The following is a 16,878-nucleotide window of genomic DNA, read 5'->3' as shown; positions in this document are numbered from 1 at the left end:
GAAATATCATTGGAAGAACCTAAAATGTTACTTTTGTGTGGGTATGTGCAGCAGTGGCATAAGCTGCTTCTGTGTGTGTCCAAGCATTTCTCTGTAGGTCCATGTGTTTTTTATATGGCTGAATTGTCTTACTGAATTTTTTTTTTTTTTTTAGCATGGTGACAGTGTCGTCACTATATCCTGAATATCCTGTTACTTTCCTGTTGTGACCAGGCTTTATTCCTTGACTTCCCTTTCTGTTTCAACTAAATCCTGGTACACACTACTAGTGGGTTGGGCGGGGAGAAAAAACTGACAGCTCAGGTCGGAGCTGCTGTACTAACCATCTGAAGCCATTGGCTGAGAGCGCTGATCGGTGGCTGGTCCAGCACGCTCGTTCAACAGAAGCCGGACAAAAGGCCGGCCTCTGTCGGACCGGGTGCCATACACATGGGCCAGATGTCATTTTTTTATTGAACCGGTCTATGTCGCCCAACATTCGGCCCATGTGTACTAGGGGAAATATCCGCATTGGGAACAGAGATAGCAATATAATCATATCTATATCAAGGCACAGTTTTATTTAGAGCTGAAGTTTCGTTTTTTTTTTTTTTTGGCATAGTAACTTTCGTCAGCATGTCCAATTAGAGAACACTTTGTGATCACTGTAATAGCTGGACCAATGTAACTATACAATAAAAAGCCAATCCTATATTCCAGCTTTGAACTACACTCAGATACATTTATTTTTGAACAGTGGGCATACTGGAGCGCTTTGGTTTGTTCTGACCATTTTCTCAACAGTATATTAACAATTAAAACCATATATTTTCTCACAAAGCATTAAACCAGAAATATAATCCTGACAGAGGTTCTGAGCCTTCCCCAATCTTCTGTAAAAATAGATTTTATTGTTGCCTGTGCGTCTGTTGGTGAGAGTATTCCTCACACATCAAGTGTGAGAGTATTCCTCGTACACATCAAATAAACAGAATATTTTCCTTGGTAAATACACACAAGTAGCAATACAGGGTTGAAAGAGCTTCTAACCCTTCCTTGCTCTATCCAAAAGTAGAAAAATTATTTGGATGGTGTTGGGTTCAAACCCCACTCTAGAATGGCTTTGGTGTATACCCATCCTTAACTTCTAAACCAGCATTTCTCAACCTTTTTTGACACAGAGGAACCCTTGAAATAAGTTTTTAGTCTTAGGTAACCCCTGCTAAAAATTACTATATATACAACGCATATAAGGTATATTAGTGTGATGGTAAGTGGGAAGAATGCTCCTTACATTTGCAGTCATTGGGAAGAATTACCACCTTACAGGTAGCTAAAAAATCAATGGTGTCAATAGGAACTTATCTGAGAGGCAGAAATTGCTCAAGGAACCCCTAGCAACCTCTGGAGGAACCCTAGTTCTAAACCCTCTGCCCTCCTATACACCCATTGTAATCTTTTCCCCACTCAATTACACTCAGCGTGTGTAAAGGCAGCAGTATGATCGAAGGGGAGGGGGGCAGAGACCCGGAGTATTATGTATATAAGGCATGTAAAATTCATGTAAGTGGCCATGGGATTCAGAATTGTGATTTTAGTGGTCCGTGAGGTCCGAAAGGCGACCACTGCTTTAAAGGAAACATGTAGTAAGAGCAATATGTATGCTAGTACCATACTGCTGACCTCTCCTAAAAATGTTACCTGCCTGACTGTGCAAAGCTATTGTCTTCTTCCCCTACCTGACCTCACTAACTTTATTATGAATAGTAATGTAAATTAAACTTTACCATTTTGTTTCATTTTTTCAGTCTCCATGTAGAATCTAAATTCATATTCTCCTCCCAAAGATCCAGACTGCAGAAAATGTGTTCCGTAATCTCCTATGAATTTTCTGTAAGCGCTGTATTCATACACTGAGGGGAGGTTGAAAAGTTCTTTCCAAAACGGTTCAGCAAGAGTTAAAAATTCTGGATTGTTATTGATGAACTGGGCCACTTCTACAGAATTCCTGATAACCAGGAGCTGGTAACTCTGTAGAGAATAAGCATGAATAAAATTATAACAAATATTGTGCTTCAATTTTTTGGGGGGGGCGCAAACAAACTGAAAAAACATAAATTGCAGCCTCACTGTGCCCATAAAACACAGCCACTGTGCTCTCCAAACGCAGTGCCCTCCAAATGCAGCCACTGTGCCCTCCAAATGCAGCGACTCTCCAAACGCAGCCACTGTGCCCATCAAACGCAGCTACTGTGCCCCTCAATTGCAGCCACTGTGCCCATCAAACGCTGACACTGTGCCCATCAAATGCAGCCACTGTGCCCATCAAATGCTGCCACTGTGCCCATCAAACACTGTCACTGTGCCCCAAATGCTGCCACTGTGCCCCAAATGCTTCCACTGTACTCTAAATAATGCCACAGTACCCTATCCGGGCTCATAGACGTTTTTTGAGGTCCTGTTGTGCTCCTCTTCCCTAGGTTAATCAATAATGTCCGAACAGTTGCTTGAATGCTATTTCTGTACCATTTCTGTAATGTTTTTACGCTTGACATGGTCTGATTTTGTTGGTTTGTACCTACCCCAGTTCCTCTTATACTGTACCACTGGTTGCATCCAGTGATAATTGTGACTGTATAATTTGCTGAATACTCAATAAAATGTTTAAAAAAAAAAAAAAAAAAAAAAAAAAAAAAGGTGGCAACTGAATGCTGCCATTATGCCAATCAAATGCTGCCACTGTGCCCCCCGGTGAGCGGTGTCCAGTGTCCTCCATGCTCTTCCTCGATGTCTTCCTGATGGATGCACCGCTACTGGGAGCAATGGTCTCCATGGCCTAGCCTGAGGTGGCCATTATTGACGTTTTCCACCACTACCTCCTGTAGCAAAGATGGCAGCCACTAATGGCATAAGCAGGAAATACCGTAAATAAAAACAGTGTACCTGATAAAAAAAAAATGTATATGCTCTTACTAAACAATGCAAACGTATTGAGATAGGCATAGAATAAATGTCAAAATAACTGACACAATGCAAAATTGGTTTAGGTTCCAATGACCACAAGGTAAAATGCCTAGGCATTTGGTCCTATGACATCTGCTAAGAGGAAAATCTGTCAGTGAGAACTGTGACCCTTCCCTTTAGCAGTGGTCAAGACTTAGGTATTTGATAATGTGACTGGCTACCAATGGTAGATGTTTTTGCAATGGAAGTTAGAATTGTACAACTATGGCAGCAGAGCCTTCAGAGAGGCTCTGCTGCAGATGTTTATTCTGCTGTATATTATTATATATATCTATAGCAACACATCCTAACGACTATCAGTCCATCTCAGAAAAACGTATAGATAGAGTAGAGATGGGTTAGAACACTTGTCAGATTTTATCACTGCCTGTGTCCCCGTTAGGAAGATTCATCCTCCCTATTTGTCCTGTTTTACATTATTATTATTGAAAGTGAAAATGTTGGATTGCCCCAGGAAAAAAAACAAATTTCAATGGGGACACTAGTCCTGGTGACCTGGGGGTCCCCAAAGAATTTCCTTGATTGGGAGGGATTTCCTCCCACAAGTGAAGGTAAATATCTCCAATGGGACAAGGATGGCAAAAATAAACCTTACACAGGTTATAAACTCCCCCACCCCCTTGCTCTATCCAAAATGAAAAAAAAAAAACAGTTTTGCCTAAAGATCTACTTTAAAGCTGAACTCTATGAAAAAAACTACCCTTGCAGTAGGGCCCCCTCTGCACTAAAAGGGTTAAATGTTCAGATTGTTGCAGGGCACAGAGAAGCAACCATACTTACCTTATTCCTCACTTTCCCGGTAGCTGGCACTCTAATTTGTTAGCAGGCCCTCAGTGTAATCACATACAATGATGGACTACTTGTCCTGCATTGTACATGATAACGCCAGTCTATCTACGATCAATGGCCTGGGGAAGCAGAAGCGACTTGGGACCAATCATGTAGCTGGGAGGAAGCCTGCAGGAGCGAGGAAGTATAGCTAAGACAAGCATTTATCACTTGCAGTGGGGGGCCTTTCAAGGGTTACTTTAAATTAAAAATTGAGAAAAAAAACTGCGTGGGGGTCCCCCCTAATCCATACCAGGCCCTTTGGATCTGCTTCAGATTTTAAGGGAAACCCCACACTAAAAAAAATGGCGTGGGGTCCCCTCAAATCCTTACCAAACCATTTTCTGCTCTTAAACCATACCAGGTCACATGCCAGATGGGGCTCTGTATTTTTCATCTGATTTTCCAACAAGAAAAGTGACTGAACACATGAAGAAATCGGAACGTCTGTGTGAAAGGCCTAAAGTTTCTTTTGCTAGTTTTGGGTGGAGTGGAGAAGAATTAGAACACCTGTAATGTTTTTAATGCTGTCTGTATGCCTGTTAGGGGAGTTCGCCCTCCCTATTTGTCATGTTTACCGTTGTGACGGGAGTCACTTTTGGAAGCAGGGTGACCAAGAAAATATTGAACATTGAGAATATGATTGGATTACTTCAAATGGGACAGTAATATTCATTAACAATATCTCTCAAGAAATATGAAGATTTTATCCCCTGTACACTGTGAGGTCTATGACCAGGAAGTATAACTCCTAATATGGACATTCCAGGAAGTTCAATGTAAGAGACCGACCGTCTATTGCTTAACGATGTTGCTTTTGTCTGTATAAGTAAAGTGTGTTAATCTTGTCTGGGGCAGCTTTCCATTCGCCTATTATTAAAGCGGAGGTTCACCAAAAAAAAATAATTGAATTTTACACACATTAGATCCAGTATAGTAAGGGCATTTAAATTTGGCATATTTTTTTTTTTTGCTCTGTACATACCTTTATAATCTGTTTTTCTCCAGGGCTTCAGGGTTCCGATGACTGCAGGACTGGGCGTTCCTATCCTTTCGTTGGATGATTGACGGCTTGTGAAACAGGTGACCTGTCACACAACGCGTGTCACCAGATGTCGGGAAATAGCCGAGCTGCAAGTCAGGACTATACGGCGCCTGCGCAGTCAGCTCTACACGGCGGGCGCAGGCGCGGTATAGTGCCGACTCTTAGCTTGGGTATTTCCGGAAATCTGGTGACGCGCGTTGTGCGACAGGTCACCTGTTTCACAAGCCGTCAATCATCCAACGAAAGGTTGGAACGACCAGTCCCGCAAGCATCGGAAGCCTGAGGCAGGGATAGGAACGCCCAGTCCCGGAGTCATCAGAACGCGGAAGCCCTGGACCAAATCAGAATATAAAGGTAAGTACGGAAAAAAAAACTTGCCAAAAGTTAATGCCCTTACTATGCTTGCCTCTAGTGTTAAAAAATAGTTTTTAGGGTGAAACTCCACTTTAAGTATGCTAATGTAGCACTACCCCCGAAGGAGCTGCTGGTTTGTTTTGGGCGGCATGTTACCTCGTGTTTCTCTAATGTCTAGGGGTGTTTGGTGAAAGTTGTAGTAACGGAATGTGCACGGCAGGTGTCTTTTTCTGTGCTCTTTATTACCCAGCCGGGTAAAAACAATAAAACTTGGTGAAGAGTAGAGGTTCAGAAGAAAGGAATATAGCAGTTCCAGATGTCAGAAATAGGGAAACAGTCCTGCTCCCACGGGTAATGTCTCTTTCACCACTCCAGCCTGAGTGGGTATAGTGCACCCGGACAGGCCGCTCTCACTAGCCTGGCAGCCAGAATGTCACTCGAACTTAGGAAAAAGTCTCTGCCACAGACCCTCCTGGTAAATGAACAGCGGAGATTATCCTCCCTAGCAGACTTGGCACCTGGATCTCCTTCAGGTAGTTTTGAATTAGGGTACCGACTGACAGGCGGCCAACATCCAGCTTTTCAGTGTCCTGTTCCCCTGGTCCCCAATGGATAGTCAGGCCCCTATCGGAACACCAGCCTCTCTTGGTACTCCTCAGGCGGACTCTCCACTGTACGGCCTCCTCCAACTGGACGGACGACGCAGGACCTTCTTAGGTGGGACTCAGTCGATTACTGAGTCCCCAAGCGGCAGATCAATTGCTCCGGGCCAACGTGGTCTCGAAGCCAGGATCCTTGGTTTTCACGCGCAACCCCGGCCCGGAAGGCCATTTGTCGGGGCGGCGTGAAGTGGCTACCCTAAAGGTGGGCGCCACACGAGGAGAGGCCCAGGAAGATGGCTTTTGCCTCATAAATACTCTCTTCCAGCAAACACAGCGAGGCCAAACCCTCCTGATAGGCTTCGGGGCAAGAGCACCCAATCCTTGACTCCACTGCTGCCACCTACCGACCTGGGGTGAGATCAGCACCCCAGAAACAACAGAATGGACCCACAGCACAGCCAAAGCTGAGACAGAGACCCAAATTTGAACAAATCAACATGGTCAGAGTGGACTAACTCTCTGACCCCCTCTAAATTTAACATAGCACCGGTACTGGAAAGTAACCAGGCGCTACACTAATGAACTCACCTGTTGTCTGCTAAGGGATGTATTGACACTGAATAATGTGAATAGGGGGCTCATTATGTAACCATCGTGTGATGTTTTGGGTGGATCCAGATCATTGTTCATGTGGTGACTGCAGTATACTCAAGTGTATATAAAGAGCCTGTATTCCTTTCAATAAAAAGTCTGATTCCTGCTTGAGCCTCGTCTCGTACTTGGGGGGGGGGAGAATTATTCGTATGGGTTTCTTGTTCCGCTGATTGGAGTGTTCGGTAGTTGCCTTTGTGTTCGGGAATGGAATGTCCTAAATGACTTTAACCCCTTTCATACTCGGGGGGGGGGGGGGGGCCCGTTACAACCATTATCACCAAAAGTGAAAGTAAAAGAAAATTGCACATTTTGAGTTGTCCCCAGCACAAGAGTGGAGGGAAAATCTTCCAATGGGGACACTAGTCCTGGTGACCCTGGAGACAACCTGGGATTCCTTTAAGAAATTTCCTCTCACTTCCTGTTTCAGCTATGGGACAGGAAGTGAAGGAAAATCTTCCCAATGGGACACAGATGGCAAAAAACTGATAGGGGTTATACCCATACCTTACGCTACCCACATTTAACAAAAAATGTATGTAATAAAGTGGACTCTTTCTTGTTTTTCTGAAATGTACTATACTAACATGTAGTTATGAAGTTGAAAAAACAGATATATTCTTTACAAAGCCACATTAAGATATCAAATGCATCTATGTACAGCAGTTCATATTGATAGTTTGTTACCTTTTCTTTTGAATAGGTAAAGCTAGATGAGTGATCTGCTTTATATCCATAGTTAGATGTTGTATGGGACTCAGTCGTTTTTACATAGGACCAGCTGCTGTCATAAAAGTCATGAGAAAAATCATTTTTTGCTTCCACCTGTCAAAGATCAACAACAACAAGTGTTACAAAATACAAAATGAAGCACAAATAATGAAAAAGGAGCACTTGAACAATTATCTTAAGGCTTCATGCACACTGGGGATTTCTTAAATGTGTTTAGGCATATCACGTGCTTAGGCTAGGTTCACACCGCATCCACTACGCCATAGGAGGAGATTTTGACTGGCTCTCTATGGAGCCAGTTCACATATCTCCGCAGGTGGTCCGGTGCGTTTAGCACAAAAAAGTTGTGCAACATTTGGTCCGTTTCAGGTTCGAATTCAGCCCAAAATTCGGGCTGAAAACAGACCTGAAACGATGAACAGGGACGCATTTGTTTATTTCATTGGCTAGAATATTTATTTATAAGTAACACTGAGATAAAAAAATGCTTAGATTAGGCCCCTTTCACACTGAGGAGTTTTTCAGCGCCTAAATACCGCCTGAAAAAAAATCTCCTGCAAGCAGCATCTTTGGAGCGGTGAGAGGAGCGGTGTGTATTCCGCTCCTTCACCGCTCCTTCCCATTTAAAACAATGGGAAACCGCGGTAATACCGCCCGCAATGCGCCTCTGCAGAGGTGCATTGTGGGAGGTATTAACCCTTTTTTGGCCGCTAGCGGTCGAATCCCACGGCAATTCCGACAGTATAGCGCCGCTATACCGCCACCGCATCTCCACTGCCCCGTGTGAAGGGGGTCATAGTGTTTTTTCTGCCAAAACTATCCTCTCTTGAATGCTTAAGTGATGGTGTTTTTTTTTTCCTGCCTCTAAACTCCTGTAAACATCTATGTTTGCATGGACACATAGGCTGGCATAGAGGGGAGTTTGGAGGCAGGCATTTTTAAGCTCAGGTGTGCATGAGGCCTAAAACAGCGTAAACTGAATGTTTAGTTTTGTTTAAAGTGTTACTAAACCCACAAAAGAAAAATCAGTCTGTATATGCATTAAAGCATGCTTATTATACTCACGGTGGAACCTAAGGGGTTAATCCTCCGTATTGTGTAAAAAGGCTGTTTGATCCTGTCTTCTCTGATTCTCCCCTTCTTTTACTGTCCCCAATCCATCTGCTGATAGAACAGAGCCCTAGGAGGCACTCTGCACATGCTCAGTTTGGTGAGTATTGCAAGAGTTTTTTTTTTTTAAGAGGGTACATGTGATCAGCACAGCACTGTCCAGACAGAAAGTGAGGGGTCATGTAGCCTCATAGGGCAATCAGGGGAGAATGAAAACTCTTCCTACAAGCTTTAAAGCGTAACTTTGGTAATTTTTTCAATTTTCCATCTATTAAATCTTATGCCCTTGTTTTTTTAATTTTGGATAGTAAAACATATTTTCTTTTGCCAGTAAATACCTTATACAGCCCACTTCCTCTTTCTTGTCTGGTCATTAGCCTAGGCTTATGACATCATGCATAGCTCATGAGTCATAAGAGGGCCAATGAAAGCTGCAGGGAAGCAAAGCTGGAGGTGTGCCTCTGTGTGTCTGTGTAAATCCCGGAAGTGAACAGGCAGCAGCTTCAGCTGCCCACAATTAAAATAACTGCAGCCAGACTCAGTGGAAGGAGATTTCTGCAACATATTTGGCAAGTACAGAATCACAATATATATAAAATAATACGCAAAGTGGTTGGAGGGAAGCTTCAGAATGACAAATATGTTTTTATTACAAATGATGTGAGCAGACTGCAGTTCCTCTTTAAGTAGTGCTCAGCCGGACACTGATAGAAATCACAAGACTGCTATATACTGCTGATGAGAAAATATTTGTATTTTCATGCTCTGTTTACTGTGGAAGATCAGATATAGTGAATGCAGGGTCCTGGGTTTAGTAATTCTTTAACTCTAACAATAAATGTATTTTGTTTAGTCCGTTTGTGATCACATGACCAGGCTAGAATAAAAAAAGATAAGTACAAAGGTCTTATTTATACAGGATAGGTAGGAGGAGGGGGAGGGAAATCTTTTTTTTTCTTTGTCTGAATTTATCACTTCCCGTTCCTCCTCAGTGAGCTATTCTGGCTGACTAACCCCCAGCCAGAAGGGCTCAGATGATCAGGCAAGCTTACTGAGGAGAAACAGGAAGTGAGAAATTCAGACAAAAAAAAAAAAAACATTTAGAAGGGAAATCGAAGGAAAAGGTAAGTGAACCAACACTGCACTAGCTTAAAGGAACCTATTTAGAAAATAAAAAACAAACCTTTACAAAGCCTTTAAGTAGGTATAAGTAGTAGAAAGTACTAGGTATATCTTTCATTCGTTCTGGTGTAATTAGCTCCGACTCTGATAAACATACATTAAATAATAAATGTCTATGTAAATTAATTTAAAGCCCACCCTGCGGCAAAACTTAACTCCCCACCTCCATTTTCTCATCCATTTAGTGTTTCTGTATGGTCAAATACAGGGATTGGACAATATTATGGAAACAAGTATGGTAAAAGAACGAAAAGGTAACCTAATATGGAGTTGGACTCAGTCTAGGCAAGACTAAAATCTGGCCCCCCATCTAAATTTGTCCCACCACTTCTTGTTTAAGATCCAACCCTTCATTTTTAACTCCACCCCTTCCTCTTTAGGCTCCACCTCTTCCTATTAGAGATTTTCAGAGGTGGCGTGAGAGAGAGAGAGGGGGGGTGAGAGAGAAAGGGGTGGTCAAAAAGAGAGTGGGTGAGAGAGAGAGGGAGGGACAAAGGGGTGGGGGGAGGGGGAGAGAGAGAGAGGTGGGAAAAATGTATGGGAAGAGAGAGGGGATGAAGGGGAACTGATAATCCAGCTATGCAGATCTGCCTGCACCCGCTGATCCCCACTGATCCTCTTGTGGTGACCTCATCACGGCAGACTTTTCTTCTGGATCCTGAGAGAACCCTAACTTTTAATGCCACATAAAAATATGCAACTGCCATGTTTTTATTTTACACATTCTCTGCTTTCAGAAAATAGGGCCAGATCCACAGCCGCCGAGCGCAACTTAACTTTTCAGAGTTAAGTTACACTGCCGCAAATCTCCCAAGTTAGGTGCCGATCCACAAAGCACTTACCTGGAAATTTGCGGCGGTGTAACTTAACTCCGTCCTACGCAAGGCGTTCCTAATACAAATGGGCGATTCCCATTTAAATTAGGCGCCCTCCTGCGCCGGACGTACTCTGCATGCACCGTCGGGTAACTTACCCGACGTGCATTGCGCTAACTGACGTCGCTCCGACGTCATTTGCTTAGACGTTAACGTAAATGGCGTCCAGCGCCATTCACGAACGTCTTACGCAAACGACGTAGAGTTGAAAATTTCGACGCGGGAACGACGGCCATACTTAATAGGGCTTAGTCAAATAGGACTCAGCCCTATTTTTACGCGGCGTAACTCAACGTAAACGACGTAGATTTAGCGCGACGGGCCCGTCGGAACATTCGTGGATCGCCGTAAGTGTTCATTTGCATATTCTAGGCCGGCCGCAATGGCCTCGCCACCTAGCGGCTGGCCTAGAATTGCATCCTTAAGATCTGACAGTGTAATTCAATTACACATGTCGGATCTTCTGCCTATCTATGGTAAACTGATTCTGTGGATCAGTTCCATAGATAGAAACAGGGATACGACGGCGTATCAGTAGATACGACGGCGTATCAGTAGATACGCCGGCGTATCCCTTTTGTGGATTACCCCCATATTTTATATTTTAGGATTTTATGTAAGTTTTAAGTCTAAAATACCCATCTTACTGTGTGTGGGGAAAAAAACGTTTTTAGAATGTTTTTCTGGGGGAAATGTATTATTAAGGGTTTTTTATTTTGCTAGCTATTTCTAAAAATGATTACTTCCCAATGGACTTACCTTAAATGTGTAAGTGAGGACATTCTCACTTAGCCTGAAGTATTCTCTGTTATCACCACTGTAGACTTTCCGACACTTTCCACCAAAACTCTTTGTGTGAATCACACTGCCTGTTTTGCGTGTTTGTGTGACAACATCAAATCTGAAACAAGTTTTGTACACAATTAAAAACATAAGGAAGCTGTCATAATGTACGTAAAGTAGACATGAGCAGAATGAATAAATTTGTTTAATTTAATTTTGATTCGTTATTTAAATAATTTTGTTTAGTTAAATTTGTTTTGGGAATTTGTTTAGTTTTGTTTCTTTTATTCGTTTTCAAATTCGATTAAAATTTTCAAAATTCGATTGAATTAAATTCAGTTTCAGTTTCTATTTTATTGTTTTTTTATTATATTAGAGTCTACTTTCTATTCTATTTTATTCTAATCTATTCTGTTAGAATTTATTCTATTCGAAATCCCTTGTTTTGTGCACTGGTGCACAGTCATGTTGGAACAGGAAGGGGCCATCCCCAAATCGTTCCTACAAAGTTGGAAGCTTGAAATTGTCCATAATGTCTTCGTATGCTGACGCCTTAAGAGTTCCCTTCACTGGAACTAAGGGACCAAGCCCAACCCCTGAAAAACAACCCCACACCATAATTCCCCCTCCACCAAATGATTTGGACAAGTGCACAAAGCAAGGTCCATAAAGACATGGAGGAGCGAGTTTGGAGTGGAGGAACAGTGGAGGACAGTCCTGACCTCAACCTGATAGAGTAGCGAGCGTCCATTCTTCACCCCTCTTACTTCAGGGGCTGCAAACTCCGGCTCTGTGAGTGGCCGGAGTCACGTGACGTTGCGTGACATCACTCCCACGCATGCGCGCAAGAGCCTCCACTCCTGACATGACCCAAGCTAGAAACGGCACAGCGTGCCCTTTCTAACTCTGGCGCATGTGCAGAAGAAATCGCCGGATGGAGATTTGCAAATATCTCCTAGACTGTGCAGGTCTGGGAGATATTTCAGGCACCTACAGGTAAGCCTTAATCTAGGCTTACCTGTAGGTTAAAGTGGTTGTAAAGGGTTTACAATCAATTTAAAGCGTTTGTTACCCCAACACTTCATATTCCTGATATGTGTCTGCTGTACCATGTACTTGTATGAGAAAGTATCTAGCTATGCTGGGAACTCAATGTACTCTCCTCCAATGATCAGACTTGTCCTGACATGACCCTGCTGTGCAGCCATTCACTGGGAAGCTCAGTGTACTGCTGCTTCTACTCCCCCAGCTCTTATGCAGATGAGAACAGAGGGAATGTGATCACTTATAAAGAAGAGAAAAACTGTATTTATATATATACTTTTTATATCTATACAAACATTTTTTTCCTTTGATTTCTAGTTTAAACGGAGTGGGTTGTTGTACAAGGTGATCATTTACAATCACTTTACATGCCAGAATGTAAGGGGGAAGATCGGATCTCCCTAAAGGAACCCATTGTTAACATTGTCATAAAGTCTTGATGGACTTGTGGACTTGTGTCTTTTTTTTCAACCTTACCAACTATGTAACTGTGCAACTATGTAACTATGTAAAGTAGATAACAATAAAACCTGGGCAATGCCCAGGGAAAAACCAAGCCTACTTACCGACCAGCTCGCAGAACAACCAATTAACCTGTCTAACAGTATGCGTTAAAAACAGGGGTTTTGTCCGCACGCATTTGCAAACGCATGCGTGAGCCACAGAGCGGCGCCAAGGCACCCTGTAATCTGTGGTCCTAACACTAAACTATGAGTGTCCTCACAATGAAGGCACATGCATTCTGATGGATAGATAGGGGCAGGTGGACTGAAGGGGAGCCACCCCTCCTTAAAGGTGCAGGAGCACGCCAAGCACCCAGTATGTAGCACAATGGCTGCAAAGGGGTTGGTGTGCTGCTGGACCAATACAAACACCACAGGTGAAACATAAACATGTCCACCGCCCCATCTATAGCTGGCCATAGCAGTAAGTAGCATTGGTAACTATGTAAAGTAACTATATAAAGTAGGAATACATTTTGTTTCCTTACCCTGTTCCAGTAAGTTCTGTGTTTGGAGCATATTTGTCTGTATCGCAAACAGTGTGACGCACATCACAGTTGGCTTCGTCTGAGCTATCTTGTTCACAGTCATGATCTCCATTGCATACCAGAGACTGGCTAATGCACTGACCTTAAATCCAATAAATATTGCATTACATATTACATAAATTATTATAGAATACTTTCATTCGTATTCCCTTCACACCACAGTGTCTCCACTATTCCCCAATTCATTAACAAAAAGTCAGCCTCCAAAAAAAATGGAAGTGGACTTTAACCAAGAACATAAAAAAATGCTGTTTTATAAGAACCATTTAAAATGTTATTTGTGCCTAAAGAGTGAAAGATTTACCATTTGTCTTAAATTTCTTGAATTTTCTGAAAACCAGCAGTGCAGTTCCTGGGACTTGAGACTCATAGATGTATATGCTGTGGTTTTACCACCGGTTAGCTGCACTTTGCCATAGCCATCTATTATATCCTGCAGGTGTGGTCTACTTTCTGAAAAGCCGCTTGCTTCCTCTACCGCTGGCTTCATTCACAACACTGATGCTCTGGGATGGCAGGTCGGCATCCTGCAATCTGGGCTTGCCAACCAGCCATTCCAGAGCAGGAGGTCTCGGGCCACAGCAGAGGGCTCAGGGGGCCACATGTGGCCCCTGGGCCACTGGTTGGGCACCCCTGCTCTAGCACTTAGTAGGAGCTTTGGCTATGTAGCAAGCTTGCTATGCATAAGGTGCAGTTAGGAGACTACTTAACCCCCCCTCGCACCCTAATATGCTCACCTGGATCCTGGGGAGATACCAGGTGCTTTCAAGTATGATGGAACATATGGTTCCACCCACACAGTGCAGCAATAATACCTAATGGCAGTGTGTCTGTGGGGGGTGGGGGGGGGGGTGCTGTGTCAGAGAGTGGAAACCTATACTGGACACATGAAATGTCATGGATGATTGGGGAGTTGAGGCAGCACGTGAAAGGTATACTAGTTGCTTACAATTTACTAATTTACAATACAATGCTTTACAAGAAGGAACATGCCCATGGACTCATGTAACTTATAGCCTTAGTTAATTATGCGCTGACTGTCTTGCTTTACCATATGTAAGCCACGGCATTTTCTGTTTAATTAATAACAATAGAGAAAATTACCTGATGAACATCGAAATCTGTCTCCACATCCATCCTCTATAGGGCAGCCCCTGGTGGGAACACAAGGACGGGTTTCATAAGAGCTTCCACTGCACTCTATACCTCCAAACTGGGCGTAAACTTCAATTATACGTGTACGAGTCTGCGCAGAAATAAACAAAGAAATAACCAGACTTGGTAATTTTAGTAGTATATATTAGACATAAAAGTCTCCATTTCACCTATCCCAGGATCCATAACATACCAGTCAGATATATGGCTATAATTTAATGTTTACTAACTGCTTCTTTTTTTGTCCAACCAGCTAAATTCTTATATTGTAGATGCCAGTATCCCCATATACACAGTAGAGTCAAGTGACAAAAAGTTGTAGCCCTGGACAGAAGAACTGAAATGCCGCGTACACACGATTGAACATTCCGACAACAAAACCGTGGAATTTTTTCCGACGGATGTTGGCTCGAACTTGTCTTGCATACACACGGTCACACAAATGTTGTCGGAAATTCCAAACGTCAAAAACGCGGTGACGTACAACACTACGACAAACCGAGAAAAGTGAAGTTCAATGATTCCGAGCATGCGTCAAATTGATTCTGAGCATGCGTCGAATTTTTGTGCGTTGAATTGTGTACACAACAACTTTTCTTGTTGGAAAATTTGAGAACCAGTTCTCAAATTTTTGTTGTCGGAAATTCCGACAGCAAATGTCCGATGGAGCATACACACGGTCGGATTTTCCAACAACAAGCTCACATCGAACATTGTGTGTACGCGGCATTATTGTCTTTTCACACGGGCGATCCTCCGATCAGGTCCACCTGTCAGTTTTTCAGGCGGACCTGATCGGATATCACCAAACCGCCATTAGATCCTGTCCACCAAAAACAGATGGATGGTGGTCCTATTTTCCATCTGTCCCATGGATCAGATTAGAATGGATGGAAACGGACAGACGGTCCAGTTTCATTTGATTTCACCATAGAAGAGAGTGGGACTGTGTCCGTGTCCACTCTGCACAGAGATCGGATTCCCCCCCCCCCCCCCCCCGGCGAGCAGGCGGATTCCGTTAAGCGGAGGTGCCGATGTGAAGGGGGCCTTAGAATGTATCTGCAAGAATTTACTTAAAGCGGAACTTCGCTTTCTCAATCAACATTTACTATTTTTAATCCTTTTGCTGCCCACATTAGTAATTAGATAGGAAAGTACATAAAAAAAATATTTTTGTTTTAACCTTTTTTCTTTCCCATGAACTTTTTTTTTTACATTTGTTAAGTTACTTCCCAGTTTCCAGACCTAGAAAAATTATTTTATGGGCATTGACAGGCGTTCTTGTCGATGGGGTACAGACTGGCAGCTGATGGACACATCTGATGGACATATCTGATGGGGGCTGTGCTGATAATCAATGTGCTGATTATGAGCACATACATCCCCCCTATGACAGGGAGAGACGCCGATCACTCCCTTTCATCGCAAACCGAGAAACGCGCTTACTGGAACTTCCTGGTTTATGTGATGATCAGCTGTGATTGGTCACAGCTTATCACGTGGTAAGGAGCCTCCATCAGAGGGGGTGTGTCAGACTGATCACCACGCTGCACACCATCCGCTGGCGTGCGCCGGCATGTTATCCTGCTGGACGTCATATGACGCCCAGTCAGGATAACAAAACTACCGGCCGTCATTCTGCTATTGGCTGGGCAGGAAGTGGTTAAACAAACTGATTGGCTACCATGCACAGCTGAACCAGATTCTGAGTGAACCCGTTTCAATTAAAGGGGAACTACAATTCCCAAACTGCTGAATGTGTCCGCAGGTAGATGTGTAGTCCTTCTTGGGGCTAGCAGAAAAGGGGGGCATAGAGAATAAATGTAACCACCCTAGAATGGAAAGTCTGAGGCCTCGTACACACGGCCGAGGAACTCGACGTGCCAAACACATCGAGTTCCTCGGCCAGTTCAGCCCTGAAGCCGGCGAGGAGCTCGGCGGGACAAGAGCTCCCATAGAACAACGAGGAAATAGAGAACATGTTCTCTATTTCCTCGCCGAGGTCCTCGTCGGCTTCCTCGGCCGAAAGTGTACACACGGCCGGGTTTCTCGGCAGAATTCAGCCAGAAACTCGGTCGGAAGCTGAATTCTGCCGAGGAAACTGGTCGTGTGTACGGGGCCTTCGAATAGCAAACAAATCCTGTATTTAAGAGATGAAACAAAGTGAGAGATAGAAGGTATAGGCCGCGATTCAGATACATTGTCGTATCTTTGAGCGGGCGTAGCGCATCTCATATGCGCTACGCCGACGTAACATTGAGAGGCGAGTACTGTATTCAGAAAGCACTTGCTCCCAAAGTTACGTCGGCGTAGCGTAAATGGGCCGGCGTAAGCCTGCGTAATTCAAAGTAGCAAGGCAGTGGGCGTGTTGTATTGTAATGAAGCGTGACCCCATGTAAATGCATGGCCGTTCGAACGGCGCATGCGCGCGCATGCTCAGAATCACATCGCAAATACTCCCTA

General features: G+C 43.6%; 1 protein-coding gene across 1 annotated transcript in view; it reads right to left on the bottom strand.

Annotated features, from left to right (window-relative positions):
• Positions 1 to 16,878, bottom strand: part of C7 (complement C7) — a 114,978-nt gene that overhangs the window by 55,826 nt on the left and 42,274 nt on the right. Inside the window, exons 4-8 of the mRNA XM_040338809.1 lie at positions 14,365 to 14,506; positions 13,201 to 13,342; positions 11,142 to 11,283; positions 7,171 to 7,308; positions 1,767 to 2,010 (exon numbers count right to left, since the gene is read on the bottom strand). Of these exons, the coding sequence (XP_040194743.1) occupies positions 1,767 to 2,010; positions 7,171 to 7,308; positions 11,142 to 11,283; positions 13,201 to 13,342; positions 14,365 to 14,506 (808 nt within the window). The remainder of the gene's footprint in view (positions 1 to 1,766; positions 2,011 to 7,170; positions 7,309 to 11,141; positions 11,284 to 13,200; positions 13,343 to 14,364; positions 14,507 to 16,878) is intronic.

Source organism: Rana temporaria, chromosome 1, assembly GCF_905171775.1.
Source record: "Rana temporaria chromosome 1, aRanTem1.1, whole genome shotgun sequence".
NCBI lineage: Eukaryota > Metazoa > Chordata > Amphibia > Anura > Ranidae > Rana > Rana temporaria.
This window is presented reverse-complemented; position numbering and strand designations above follow the sequence as displayed.